Raw genomic sequence first — 15615 nt, forward strand, 5'->3', positions numbered from 1 at the left:
ACACACAAATTAGGAAACATAAAACAAACCATTTGCTGATGGGAAGAAAAGTGTTGTCAGCAGCGGCAGAAACAGATGGAAGCAGAAAGGAAAGGGGGAGAAAACAGCGTTAATTATGTGCCACTCCTATAAGGTTAATCTAAGTCTGAGAGCTGTCCAAGATAATTCCTTAAGCAGTACTGATAATAAGGGACCTAAAGGGTCAGAGACATCCCAAATGTCATGTCAATCAAAAGGGAACTGACTGAATTACAATGGGATACTGCACAGTTACATAAAAGACAACTCAGAATGGTTCATGTTGTATGCTGCGGCTCATTTTAAAATAAAAGTTGAGGGTATTGTTTTAGTATTCGCTTGTATATACATTTTGTTGTTGTTTAAGATGTAGTTTGGCTATTTTCTCAGGCTAGTCTCAGACTCCTGGGTCTCTGATTAGCTGGGACTACAGGTGCTTGACACTGTGTCCAGCTATACGTTTTTATAAATCTCTGCAAAGGTGAGACATGAGGAACAGTAATCACGTGTCTTTAGGGATTTGGGAACTGAACAGAAGACAGGGTTTGGAGGAAGACTTTTACTGTGTCCGTTTTAGAACTGTTTACTGTTTGGACCACAGGAACACATTACCTATTCAGAAGATTAAATGATTTTGAAAAAGAGGAAGACAGCAGAGCAGTGAGGAGGAATGTTACCTGACTCTCCTGGGCTCTCTCGTCCTCTTCTGTCTGAGCATCAGTGTTACCTTGTATTGTAAGAAACGGGAAAGAGGCAGCGGGGTTAAGGAACACCATCGCAATCCTTTCCTTGTTATTTACTGTAGTGAAGGCCAGGCAGGAAACTCATTCTCTGAGAACACGGAGCGCCACCCGGTCCCCCAACGCAGCCTGGCCCTTCCCCTTCCAGGGTTCTCTCAGACTGGCCACCACTAGGTAGGGGTGCATGTCCCCTCTGCCGTCCATCGTCCTCCACCAGAGGGACCACCCCTGCCCTTCAACGCAGTGCACTTCCAGACCCTTCCTGTGATAGCAGCTGTCACCTACGGTCCTAGGTGTGTGACAACACTCGGATACAGGAAGGCCCAGGAGCAGGGACGCCAGGCATCCTGGTGGGGGGGCTGGTGTGACCGGCCCTCCCTTCATTAGATGAGGAGAGCAGGGACAGGCAGCGGGGGCAGCACAGAGGGGCATCTGCCGGGCGAGCAGGCCGAGCGGGGGTGGAGGGGCGCGGGGGCGGCGTGTTACCTGAGGAGCTGCCGAGCTGCCTCTTGTTTTCTTTGAGTTGAAGCTCCAAGTTCTTTACCTTGAGCTCGAGCTTCACCTTATCGGACTCTAGAGTCTGAACGACCGAATGCAGGGACTTGGCAGAGGCGTTTTCTCCCCTGAGCACTGTGACCTGAAACACAGGGGCTGGGCTGAGGCGGGGAGGTGGACAGAATGAGGCGGCGGCAGGGGACCCCGGGGAGCGCCCTACCTCATTCCTCAGCTTCTCCAGTTCTGCATCCTTCTCTGTGAGTAAAGCACTAGTAATACTGATGGATTTCTGCAAGGAAGCTTTCTCTTCATCTGTCTCTTTTATGTACTTGGATTCTCTAAAAGACCAAAGGGTTAAACAAGTTCCAAAAATCAACCGAGTTGTCGCTGTACAACTGTTTTAGAGCAAGCACGCAAATAACTTTAGTTGATGTAAAAAAAAATAAATAAAAAAAATTAAAAAAGTATATCAGGGAAGTTTTATGGGGATTAAGGCTATTATGCTTGCAAAATTTGAAATTTTACTTACTGTGAGGGGAGAAAAAGTTTACCTATGCAGACATGCCAGAATCTGCATATCATTGTATCCATTTGAACTTAAAGAGACAAATTAATAAATTTGGAAGATGTAGAATTTTTTTAAAAAGTTGTTGCATCCCTCCCCCCGAAAAGAAATCATACCAAAATAGAACCCAAGTTGATTTTTGTTACTTCTGGAATCAATTATTACCAAGCAATGACAATTAAAATACATACATGCAAAGCAATTATACAGATGTCATGCAGAGCAGTTTTATGCTGGAAGTATCAGTTGGTTCTCACTAATTTCAGTAACTTCTTAGTAAGTTCCAAGAATGTGTTTTTAAGGTTGTGTGGGCCAAAACAGTAGTAAGATTATCACTACTCAAACTGAAAGATCACAACTTTTCAACCACAGAATCTGAAGAAGACACTGCGTTGCTCATAGAAATTAAATTACATAAAGACTAGAGCAGAAAACATCAGGATGAGTCTTCAGGGACAGGACGGAGGCATGGGGGTTCTAGAGGGTCGGTCAGCACACAGCAGAGGGCAGGGCAAGGCCTTCGTGAGGGGGAAGCATCTACCTGAGGATCCAGGCAGTGGGCAGAGAAGGGGAAGGATGGAGGGCAGACACAAGAGAGTCGGTGCTCAGGGGCTGGCGTGTGTGAGAATCTTTGTTGTAAAAACTGCATGTGTGCAAACGTGCTGAGGTTATGAAAGACGCTGAATGAGGGACTGTCACTGATTGGAAAAGACTGAGGAGATAGGACACCTAAGTGCAATGTGGTTTCCTAGTTTGGAGCCTGAAAAAAGAAAACCTGGGAGTGCAGGGTCCTGGCTTAGGTGGCACTTGCCTAGCATGCCCAGATCCTAGCCTCAGCCCCAGCTGTGGGGACGGGGGTACCAAAAAAAACCCAAAAACTGGGAAAGCAAAATGAAGGGTAGAGGCTGCCCGATAGTCCCATACCCTTATTGATTTCTTGGTTTTGACACGTGTGTCACGCTGTGTAAAAGGTTCACATCGGGAAGCTGGGAGAGTATGGGGAATTGGCTACCCTCCCTTTGCAGCTCTTCTGTAAATCTAAAATTAGTTTAAAATAAAAAGCTCTTTAAAAATCACATGCAATGTGAAACTGGAGGGAGAGACACCTCATTTTACAAAAGTACTTCAGAGAAAACAAAACCGGAGAGCTGTCCTAGGTGAGCCCTCGGGCCACACGGCCTGCCACCTCAGAGAGTACATAACGTTCCCAAGAAGCCCAGGGCTCCCACTCTGTTGGAAGTAGCTGGGTGAAGGCGGAGTATGTGCTGGTTCAGTCTGATTTCGAACCAGCTGGACGAGTAGGGAACAGAGGCCCAGGTTAGAAATGGCAGAATGTATGTATGGTTAGTGAGACCCAAGATATCCGGCACACGAATCACATAATTCTCATGGTTTGTGTCAAACTGAATTTCTACACAACAATGAAAATAGAAGTGTTTTATTTATCTTCTTGTGTGGCTTACACTTACACTTCAGAATGATAAGTAGTAAGACAAGAATCTGAGACGGAAATTTCTTGAATTAAAAACAATGGAAAGAGGTGAGTATCGACATAATGTTAAGTTACTGAGTGAGTAATAACTTGCTAGCAAATGGGTCTTGTTTAGGTGAAAACAAAACAACTTAAATGGAAAGAATGTGCAGGCACTTTTGCTATGTGAAAGTATCCGATGTCATCCAAAGACTATTAAATCTTGACCTCCTTAACCCATTTTGTCCCACGGTTCCAGATATGGAACACCTACAAAAATTTAAATACAGTATATAATATACAACTATATAACAAATATACTATAATTATACTACACTAATAATTATATAATTATAACATTAATGTTAATATAATATATATAAATTCTGGATTATTATTTCCCAATTTTAATATACCTATGCTAACTTCATTGAGATAGCTGCAGAATTGAAAACATGGGACTTAATGAGTTAAGTTTCTCTAAAACTTATTTGGAAGTTTGTTCTACTATAAAAATGATTTCCAGACCTTTACTTGTTATAAATCCTACTCAATATGAAAATGTAATTTTAAATGTTTTTACCAAAAAATATCAGGATTGGGGATTGCCAAGGACAGATGTGGCTCCTCCTACACTCAGTTCTGGTACCAGGATCCCATGGACTCAGCATCAGAGAGGGATAAACGCCACCAGCTGGCGGGAGGGAAAGGGACGGTGTCTTTCTCTGTGCTCACTGTCACGTACACACACAACCTCTCTACCAGGCTGTTTTCTACAACAGCCAGCAGAGCATTTCCTGTCTAGGCTACTAGAGGATGTACGGCCAAGAAAGCTCTCCAGATGACAGCACAAGCAGCCCTGGGCAGCTGCTCTTTGTACAGCTCTCCATTGCTGGTCTCTAGGCCAGTGCTAAGCCCTGCGCAAACCAGGAAGAGCCAATTTAAACCATTTATGCCAACATTACTCATATCTGAGTGGCAAACTGTATTGTGTTTAGGTCATGTTGGCTAGAATGGCTTGGTATTACTAAAGATATCAAGAAGGGATGATAAACACAATATAAAATAAGGGCTACAGGGGCCAGAAGTCTCTCTCTCTCCCCGCCCCCCAAGGGAACATGTCACTCAGATTCTTTTCTTACTACTTACATAAGAAATAAATTCCAGTAATGAAGCAAATACCTTAAAGTGTTACTGGGCAAGCTTTAAAAATGCAAGATAACAAGAACCAAATATTAGAAACATGAAGAGAAATGCAAATACAATAAGGAGAACTAAATTTGCACTGAAGTCCTGTGCTGCATAGAGATATAAAAAAGAAATTGTGTGTGTGTGTGTATAATATGTATACACTGCTGAGTATATTTTACAAAACAAAAGCAAGACACAGAGGGACAAAGGCAGCCAAAGAATATATACAACAATTTGGTTTACTAAAAATATATGAAATTTATTTATTATAACGTGGATAGACTTTCTTTAGTCTTACCATGAAAGACACACAGATATAGCAAAGGAAGCAAGAGTAGGAAAGGGAAAAGAGAGGGGTGAAATGAGCATTGGTAACAGCGCAAGCGGAGACAGTCAGACAGTTACAACCCACAGCGAGCCGAATGAGCGGAGGCAGCGTGGACCGCTGCAGACCTGGAGCCGGCACCGCCAAGCCGGCTCCCATTCCTGACGCACGCCTTGCATTTACACTACAGGAGGAATTTAGCTTCAAAAGGCTGTTGGTGTCTAAGACACTGGCATCCCTTTTGTGAATTAGAGAAGGGAGGGCAGCAGAGCCAGGTCCCCAGTCCGTGCTGGGCTGGAGCACCACAGAGGAACAGGCCTGTCCAGTTCTGGCAGTTAGAACAAGTCAAGTTTTACTACGCGATTGCTTAAATACCTTGGAACATGTTCTGGGAAAGCTCTGCCCAATTTGAAGACTGGTTTTTCAAAAGATCACATCTTTAAGTTTATAGAAAAACTTTGACCACATATTTGCAGCTCAATGTTTATAGACACCATAGCAAATGCAGTGGGATGCTACTAATTTCTTTTTTGTTTATTTTTGCAGTGCTGGGAATAGAACCCAGGGCCTCACACATGCTAGATAAGCACTCTACCACTGAGTTACACCCCTAGCCCTTTTTATTTTAAGATAAGCTTTCGATAAGTTGACCAGGCTGGCCTTGAACTTGTAATCCTCCCAGTTGGCAGGGATAATAAGCATGCCCAGCCATGCATGACCAAAGCTACTGATTTCTTAATGATAACAAGTCTCATCCTACAATCAGGAGTAGTTCTACGTGTCAATATTGAGACCATTTCGGTGAAGTAATTATATGCTATCTTGACTAAGTGTGTTCCATGACCACTTCTAAATTAAACTGTTGACTAAGCTCTTAGTTCTTAGATGAATGAATACATTTTAAACACCTTTATGATTTAAACACTTGCAAGGCTTTCAAACGTACAGCATACCAAGTTCTTTTTAGTACTCTAGTCTGGATAAACTTACTCAACCATTACACACACAAATCCACATACAAATCCTTTACCAAATGGACATTTATAAGGCATTTGAGGATGTAAGTTATTACCTAAAATACATTTACATTCAGATTTTGAAAAGAGAAATAACTTTCCATTAAGGTTAATTAACAAACCAAAAAATAATTTCTAAATATGAGAATATAGGTTTAAAATTTTTTCACTTCCAGAAAAAAATTGTCATCTCTGTCTCCATTTGCTCATCAAAATGAGCAATAATTTTCAAGAGACACTGTCCTAAACACCCAGGACAGAAAATGGGAACAGAGATAGTTAAGCAAGGAGAGAGAATTTCTCAGTCCCCAAATTTGTCCCATCTTTTTAAGCCACAAAAAAAGTCACAGATCTAATCATATTTTGAAAGGCATGTAAATTTATAGTCATCAAATTAGTAAGGACTGGTGAAGCACAGCACCTTACTTTTAAAAATATTTTTTAGTTGACGATGGACCTTTATTTTGTATTTAGTTATATGTGGTGCTGATAATCGAGTGCCTCATACATGCTAGGCAAGTGCTTCACCACTGAGCTACAACCCCAGCCTAAAGCACAGCATCTTTTAAAAGAATAAATAATAAATAAAAAGGTTTAACCTACAGGGAGAAGAGAATCCACGCCCAGAGCTGAAGGTCTGAGTCTCAAGCCTGCCTGCCGCTCATTAGCCTTGTGTCCCCAAATAAGCTGTCAAACTGTTGGGGCTTGAGTTTCATCGTTTTGAATGGCAAGCCTCACGTGCCTTTCGCTGGGCTGGTTTGAGATTAGATGGATTTGAGTCATGAGGTGCTACATAAATGCAGGTGACTGTGTCCGTGCCACACCAGCCCAGGAACATGGAGTTCCTCTGCCAGAGAGCCAGCCCTGGTTATTTCTCGCGTGTCCTTGGTAACTGCTTATTTGAGATTCTTTTAAAGAAACAAAAGCTCATGTCTGTGAAATTAAATGCCCTGAGGACCACAGGACAAGGTAGGGTTGGTACACAGGCACAGGTAGAGGCAGAGACACAGCAGACTGGCCACCATTCCTCACTGTCCTGGGAGCACTGGTCACGGTCAGTCACGTGCATTCTGGAGCATAAGCACCACCTTAGTGAAATCTGAAGGAAGGAATCTAAGTGCCTCTTGTTTGTTGGGTTGGTTGGTTTGTACTAGGGGTTGAACCCAGGGACATTTAACCACTGAGTCACATCCCCAGGTCTTTTTTTAATATTTTATTTAGAGATAGGGTCTCACTAAGTTGCTTAGGGGCTCAATAGGTTGCTGAGGCTGGCTTTGAACTTGTGATCCTTCTGACTCAGCTTCCCCAGGTGCACCACTGCACCCAGCTCTAAGTATTTCTTAACTGAAAACAGAAGGAAAGGCACCTCTGGACCAAGGTCTAATGTCTTCTGTAGTTTGTGCAATACAAATATCTTCGTGGGCTACGTAAAGTCCTCATTTTCCAAGTATAAGACACACATGTCAGTTGAGAATGGGATGGAGAAACCTCCTGTCCTGACAAGAAGGAACAAAATACTTCTGAGGGCATGGAAGAATTCTTGGGTGGGCTATTCTTGGATATTAACTTTTATTTATTTTTATTTATTTATTTTTTTAAATAGGCAAAACAGCATGCCGCCATGTGACCTGCATCTGTTCAGTACAGTACTATGCAGCACTCCCGAATGGGCTGTGCTCTCAGTAACTGCACACTCTGCACTCACTTGGCAGAGTGAATGAGGCACAGAATCACCCGAGACAAAAATGGCATCTTTAAAAGAACAAAGACCATCAGGATGTATGCGCATCAAGCTTCTGACAGTGTTTTTCTGTGGGCCAAGCTCATGCTTACTCAAAAGCACCAGAAAAATTATGCTAGGTTGCATTTTAATATCATTTAAATATAACAGAAGGAAATTAAGTAATAGAGCTACTTTTTATAAAGTAAATAGAAACTTTTAAACGGGTGTTATCACTGTTACTGAAAAATCAACATTTTAATATTTATATGCAGAACAATTACCTAATGGAAAATTACAATGTTTTTAGTTACTGAAACTAGGAGATAACAGCAATATGAGACATCTGACTTTAGAACACTTCTGAATAAATGTAAGTGAACGTGGCTTAAAATGTAAGCTATCTAAAACTTTTGTAAATGAATTTTCAGTTATGAGTACCAAACTATCACAATGCCATTTTCTGAATATAGAAAGGCATTTGTTTTTCTATTACAAGTTACCACACACACCATGTTCTGAAGTTTTCCTAACACACACACGCATGCACACACACACACACGCACAAAACCAATAAACACGTAAGTAAAACCTACCTCTTTTTCATTTCTAATAACTGATTATTGAGCACAGATCGTTCTTCTTCCAGCTGGGGGAGGGAAAAAGAGAGAGAGAGAGTTCAGCGCCCAGAGGTCCACAAAGAGGCCTGGTCCTCACTCCAGATGCATATCCCCAGGCTCCAGGAGGACAGAAACACCTGGCTCTCCTCGCGGGCCTAAGGCAAAGCAAGAAGTCACTAGGCACGGGCTGCAGTTATTGATCTACAAGTCACTCATGACCCGATGATTCCCTTCCTCCTGGACCTGAGAGTTATTCAACAGCAACTCCTTGAACACGGACCTCTTAGGTTTTCAACAAACACAGTAACAGCTTTAAAGAACGACAGCTCCATGGCTACCAGTCTCATTCCCTTACTTAAATCAGAGAGGTCAAGTGTCACTAGCTCAGCGAGGAGGAGCAGATCCTCTGCTCTCAGTGGGCCTCATCTGATGTACCTCTTACTTCAACAAACAGTTGGCGGATGAATGCTCTGTACTAAGCACTAGACTGTCATCTATCAGTCAAAGAGGTAACAATCTCTAGAAGGACTTTCCTTCTTAAATCCCATTATTATTCCATGAACCGTAAAAAAAACCGAGATTCACATGATTTGTGAAGAAAGAGAACTGCTCTCGGTATGCAGCATGTGTTGCTGTTTTGCCCCATATCAATTTCAACTCACACTGCTAATAAAACAAAAGGGAGAAAAAGCTCTTCTGAGTTGTTTTGTAATTCAATGATACCTAAAGGTCACGTGATAATTTCCAGCAATCCAGTTTAACTTACTAGTTCCTTACGCAGTTATCATCACGACTCCTTATGTACGGGGTATGAGTGTGCTTTATTATGAGGTCGCCATATTAAAACCTCCTCATACATACCTACCCACGTGGGGTGAACATAACTGTATGTTTATCGTGAAGTCTAGAGTTACCATCAGGCTTTTCACTCTCGTCTCTACTTTCCCAGTCCATTAAGATATATGCTTTTGCTGCATGAATAATTCACAGAAATGCTTAGAGATTTTTAGAGTGAAAGGAAGCAAAAAGAGTGGGAGGCAAGCTTTAAAAATGAAATGAGAAGGATAATGTCTGGAGAGTAGGATGTGGAGATGAGAAGGGCTTTCATTTTCACTTTTTATTCAATTTATATTTATATGTTAAACACGAAACCTATAAAAAATTGTAACAAGGGCTAGAGATGCAGCATGCATGAGGAACTGGGGATGAGTCCCTAGCACCAAAAAAGGAAAAGAAATACAACTGCTAAATGCAGCTAGAAGATAAAATACCGTTTTCTATAAAGATCAGTACAATGCGGGCATGGTGCTGCAGGCCTCCCACTGGGGAGGCTGAGGCTGGAGGATCACAAGTTCAAGGCCAGCCTGGGCATCTTAGAGTGATCCTGTCTCAAAATAAAAAGGAACTGGGGATGTAGCTCAGTTGCAGAGTGCCCCTGGGTTTAATCCCCAGTCCACAAAAACAAACAAAAAAACCAGATCAGTACACCAAGTACTAAACTTCTGTGGCTTAGAAATCTGGGCACACTAATCTCCAAGAAAGAGGGAGAATCTCTGCACACTGCTTTTTATTTCTTTCATTTATTCATTTTTATGGTACTGGGGATTGAACCCAGGGCTTTGCACATGCTAGGCAAGGGCCCTACCACTGAGCTACATTCCCAGCCCTTTCTAATTTTGTTTCAAGACAGGGCCTCGCTAAGCTGCTGCAGCTGCCCTTGAACTTGTGGTCCTGGCTCAGCCTCCCCAGTGACTGGACTATAGGTGTGCACCATCATGCCTGGCTTGCATATTGCTTTTTGTGGGCTCAGATGATTTTTCAAATGTTCATTAATAATTCAAATTTTTTCTTTTTGAGTTATCTGTCATGTCTTTTAGCCATTTATACATTCATTATAAACATTTTCCGATCTTAAATTTGTTACTGATTTTTAAAATATTTTTGTTATATTTTTATTTCTTAGAACCGAAGATCAAACCCAGGGCCTTGTATGTACATTCAACCACTCCTATTATGGTTTCTAACTTTCTAACAATACTGTGGTTAGAGAACACAGACTGCAATATTTTAAATTCACAGAAAACTGTTTTATGGCCTAATATGAGTTCTATCTTGGAGACTGTTCCATGTGATGTGTGAAGAATGCATACTCTGCTGTTGTGGGACAGAGCACACAATAGGCCCATCAGGCCTCGCAGGCTTACGGTGTTTCCAAGTCTTCCACTTCCTTGTTGATCTTGGGTGGCTGTTCAGTCCACCACTGAAATGGGGTTATGAAGTCTCTACCGGGTATTGTTGAACCATTTCTCCTCTAGAATCCTGTCAGGTTTTGCTCCATGTATCTCAGGGCTTTCTTGCACAGTGCGGGTGGTTACATCTTCTTGAGGACAGATCTTTTCAATCATCACCAAATGTCTTCTCATTTCTAGTAACAACTTTTGCTTTCTAGCCTATTTCGACTATTAGTACAGATTCTCCAGGTTGCTTCTAGTTACCATTTACATGTTATATCTTGTTCCATCCTTGTACTTTCAATCTCTTTGTGTTTCTAAATCTAAATTGTGTGTCTTGCAAACAGCTACAGTTAGTTGATGGTTTTTTAAAAATCCATTCTGGGGCTGGGGAGATAGCTCAGTTGGTAGAGTGCTTGCCTTGCAAGCATAAGGCCCTGGGTTCGATCCCCAGCACCACAAAAAAAAAAAAAAAAAAAAAAAAAATTCCATTCTGACTGCTGGTATTGTGGTGCGCACGGTAATCTCAGCTATCAGGAGGCTGAAGCAGAAGGATCACAAGTTTGAGGTCAGCCTGGGCAACTTAGAGACCCTGTCTTACAATAAAATTAAAAAGGGCTGTACACATAGCTCTGAGGTAGAGAAACTGTTTTAAAAAATCCATTCTGCTAATCCCTACCCTTTAAATCAAGTACTTAATCCTTTTCATTTACTGTGGTTATAGATAAGGTTACATACTATTTGGATTCCACTTATGTGAACTACTAAAAAAGTTAAAACTATAGGGCCAGAAAAGAGGTAAGGAATTTGCAAAGATTAGGTGGTGACTATTTTATAGGGGGCATGAAAAAACCTTTTGGGGTGAAGGAAATCTTAATTGTAAGGTCAGTTATGTGACTATACATATTTATCAAAACTTACCAAACCACATACTTGCGAAGGATGGATTTTATTTTATGTAATTTGACCTCAATAAAAAAAAACTTGGTGGGAAAAGCAAGTTCGAGTGATTTGCACAACATAACTCTTATTATATATATAAAAAAAACAAAAACAAAAACTAGCTGGGCACAGTGGTGCACACCTGTAGTCCCAGCAACTCGGGAGGCTGAGGCAGGAGGATCAAGAGTTCAAAGTCAGCCTCAGCAGATTAGTGGGGCACTTAGCAACTCAGTGAGACCCTGTCTCTAATTAAAATATAAAATTAGAGCTGGGGACATAACTTAGTGGTTAAGCACTCTGGGTTCAATTCTCAGTACCAAAAAACAAAAAACAAACAAACAAAAAACAACCTATGTATATATGTGCATTTATAAATGCTGCTAAACACATAAAGTATAGTAAGAAGCAGGATACAAAATCAACATAAAAAAAGAAATTAAGAAAACAAATACTATTCACAGTAACCTCAAAATGACATCAACAATAAAAATCCAGGAACACCTCTAACCAGGGAGGTCAAAAACCTTTACAATGAAAACCATACACCACCGAAGAAGAGAAAGTGAAGAAGACCTTAGAAGATGGAAAGACCTCCCAAGTTCTTGGACAGGCAGGATTAATATTGTTAAAATGACCATATTACCAAAAGCAATCCCCACCAAAATACTAATGACTTTCGTCACAGACCTAGAAAAAGTCCTAAAATCTATTTGGAAATATAAAAGACCTGAAATAGCCAAGGTAATTCTAAGTCAAAAGAGCCATGCTGGAGGCACACAGTGGCTGACTTCAGTCAGCACAGGGCTGCAGGAACAAGACCTGCCCAGCACGGGCACAATAACAGACACAGACCACTGGTGCAGAACAGAAGACACAGATAAACCCACACAGGTAGTCATCTGATCCCGGACAAAAGCACTAAAAACACACACCGGAGAACTGACAGCCTTTTAAAACTGGTTATCCATGTGTAGGAGAATGAAAGTAAACTCTTTGCTCTCACCCTGCACAAAAATGGATCAAAGGCCTAGGAATTAGACCAGAACCTATGCAACTCCTAGAAGGAAATATAGGGTCAATGCAGGGTCAGCACAGGCAACAACACCAAATGTAACAAGTGGGGTGGCATCAAATAAACAGCTTCTGCACAGCAAAGGAAACAAGGTAGCACATGAAGACAGAACCTCCCCCCACCTAGGAGAAAATCTTTGCCAGCTACTCTTCTGACAGCATTAATACAGAGAATACTTAAAGAACTCAAAGAACATAACACCAAGAAAACCTAATCGATAAACTGGCAAATAAACCAGACACTTCTTAAAAGATGTTCAAAGGGCCAACAAGGAAGTGAAGAATTGTTTAACATCTTTAGCAATTACGGAAACGCAAATCAAAACTACACTGAAATTTCAGTTAGAGTTAACAGTCACAGAAAACAAATAATAAATGCTGGAGAGGATGTGGAGATAAAGGAACTCTTCTGCACCGTTGGTAGGACTGTAAATGAGTACAGCCACTATGGAAATCAGCTGGGAGGTTCCTCAAAAGACTGGGCTTGGGGGCTGGGGAAATAGCTCAGTCGGTAGAGTGCTTGCCTTGTAAGCACAAGGCCCTGGGTTCGATCCCCAGCACCCCCCCCCCCAAAAAAAAGACTGGGCTTGGAGCCACCGTATGACCCAGCTATACCACTCCTCAGTATTTTACCCTGGAGAATTCAAGTCAGTACACTATAGTGACACAGGCACACCCATGTTTATAGCAGCACAATTCACAAATGTCAAATTATGGAACCAGCCTAGGCGTCCATCAATGGCTAAAAGGATAAAGAAAATGTGGTGTGTGTGTGTGTGTGTGTGTGTGTGTGTGTGTGTATATACATACAACGGAGTTTTCAGTCATAAAGAAAAATGAAACTATACCATTTGTTGGTAAGTGGAGAACGTCATACCAAGTGCAATAAGCCAAACTCAAGAAAGTCAAGGGCATGTGCCCTCATAGAGGGTTTAAAAAAAAAAAAAAAAAAAAAAACAGAGGAGATCAGCGGAGGAAGGAACCAGGACAGGGAGAAAGGGAAGGGAAGTGGGGAATCCCCGTTATAACATAAAATCATAATGTATCAAGAAAAGGAGAAAGTAAATGGTAAGGAAAGATACATAAACCATGTTTAACATTGCCTCAATGAAGTGTAATGGGCAGAGGACTGATTTTTAAAGCACCCATATCTGTACTGGTTCATGTTACAAACACGGGATAGTTCTAATTTCAAAATAACATTACGATTTTAAAGGAATAAATAATTCTTATTTTTTTAAGAGATAAAAATATTTGTAGATGAAATGACAGGCTAGCTTTCGCTTCCAAGCACTGGGGGCAACCAGGAATGGGGCCCAGCGGGGCACAGCTGGCATGAGTGCCGCCGGGAGGGCTGGCCTGACTGGCACTAGGCCTGCGTACCACGTTTCACACTGGGAAAAAAAAGTGTGGCATCTTGGTGAGTGGAACGTGATGTGGGCGCATAGAGGTTCACTCTCTCTGTGTGTGCTTGAATTTTTTTATATTTGAAGAATAAAACGAGAAGAATGGAGAAGAGAAGGAAAAAAAAAAAAGAAAGGGTTAAAGAAAAAGCTGAAGAGAATAACAACAGGCCAGTGAAAGTGGCGCACACTTGGCAGGCTTTGGGTCACACTGGGTCAGGAAGTCCAAGGGCGCGTCTGGTCACAGAGCAATTCTGTGAACAGAGAAGGCAGGCGCTTTGCTTTAGAGCAGTCCTCAAGCAAAGACAAGTACTAGCCTGACTGAAAGGCAGTCGCGTAGAAGTTCAGGCTTGCTATGTGCACAGATCCTCCGTAACACGCCCCGAGAAACCAGCAATGAACATCTTTGCAGGAGAGGGGGCACTGTTTTGCTCACTGTTCTCTTGAGTTCTGGAACACGAGCACTTAGTAGGTGCTCAATAATCACAGAGTGAAGGAACACGTCGTCAGTGAGGCCACGCCTCCAGTGAGCAGAGGCAGAAGTGCTTGGGGCAGCCAGGGTTCCCACAGACAGGGCTCAGCACCGAGCGGACCCAGCGCAACCCAGCCAGGGTGCGGATGCTCCCCTTGTTCCTGGGCTCCGTGAGGGGCTCTAGCCTCACCTTCCACACACAGACTTCTGCTCCTGGAAATGGAGATGGTAATGAGGGGGAAAGGAAGAGGAGGATTTGGTGACTTTCAGTGATTTTCGTGGCAAAGCCCTTTTGGGGCAGGAAGCAAGGTGTGCTGCTTCGAGCCCACCTTCAAGGTAGGTCTCGCGCCAGCTTTGGAGTGCTGTCAGGAGACAGTTCAGCTGGGCCCTCTCAGGGTCTGCCATGCTGGCAGAGCCACCTCTGCTAGGGTCACACCCACTTCCCAGGATGGACCATATCCAATGACATCAATGTGGGATTTTAAAAGACTGGTTCTCAGTCCAATTTGGGGACAAATCTGAAAGGCCACTCCAGTTAAAGCTCCCCATGGGTCAGCCAAGGCCGTCACTGGGCCTGCACTGCAGCACAACCTGACCATCTGCCCACATCTGCTTCTTCCTCCTCCTGTCCACAGGCACTTCCCCAAGGCTGTCCCTTAGTAGACAGTGGGCAATCAGCATGCCCAGACTGCTTTCCAGGGAATTTAACCTGTGGCGGTGTAATGGTGTGCACCCAGTTACCAAATGAACTTTTTTTGGAGGGACTGGAAATTGAACCCATGGGTGCTTAGCCATTGAGCCACATCCCTAGACGTTTTTATTTTTTGAGACAGGGTCTCTCTAAGTTGTTAAGGCTGGCCTCAAATTTGTGATCCTCTTGCCTCAGCCTTCCAAATTGTTGGAATTCCAGCCCAACCTAAGTTCTTGATAGATTCAGGAAAGACAGCATGCCTTAAAGACTGGCTTGAGTTTATGTGAATATGTGGATGGAGTATATAAATGAGCATATGAGTATGTTTGCATCCTCAAATACATATACACACAGTAATCATGGTCCTGTATCAAAGAAAGCTATTGATGTGCCAGGCATGCATATAATCCTAGCAGCTTGAGACACTGAGGCAGCAGGATCAGAAGTTCAAGGCCAACCTTGGCAACTTAGTTAGACCTTGTCTCAAAAAAAAAAAAAAAAAAAAAAAAAAAAAAAAATTCTGTAGACGACATGGCCACAGGGTTGGGGGGACTATGATTGAAGTCAATACATACCAAGTTGATTTTTTTAAAATAGTGCACACACATCACCCAAGTCTTTAATTTTTACTCTTGGTGATGAAA

General features: G+C 42.3%; 1 protein-coding gene across 1 annotated transcript in view; it reads right to left on the reverse strand.

Annotated features, from left to right (window-relative positions):
• Clip1 (CAP-Gly domain containing linker protein 1) overlaps positions 1-15615 on the reverse strand; it is a 114039-nt gene that overhangs the window by 3515 nt on the left and 94909 nt on the right. The window contains exons 22-25 of the mRNA XM_047560846.1: positions 8138-8190; positions 1474-1591; positions 1245-1395; positions 696-745 (exon numbers count right to left, since the gene is read on the reverse strand). Coding sequence (XP_047416802.1) covers positions 696-745; positions 1245-1395; positions 1474-1591; positions 8138-8190 — 372 coding nt within the window. The remainder of the gene's footprint in view (positions 1-695; positions 746-1244; positions 1396-1473; positions 1592-8137; positions 8191-15615) is intronic.

The sequence above is a fragment of the Sciurus carolinensis genome, chromosome 8 (genome assembly GCF_902686445.1).
Source record: "Sciurus carolinensis chromosome 8, mSciCar1.2, whole genome shotgun sequence".
NCBI lineage: Eukaryota > Metazoa > Chordata > Mammalia > Rodentia > Sciuridae > Sciurus > Sciurus carolinensis.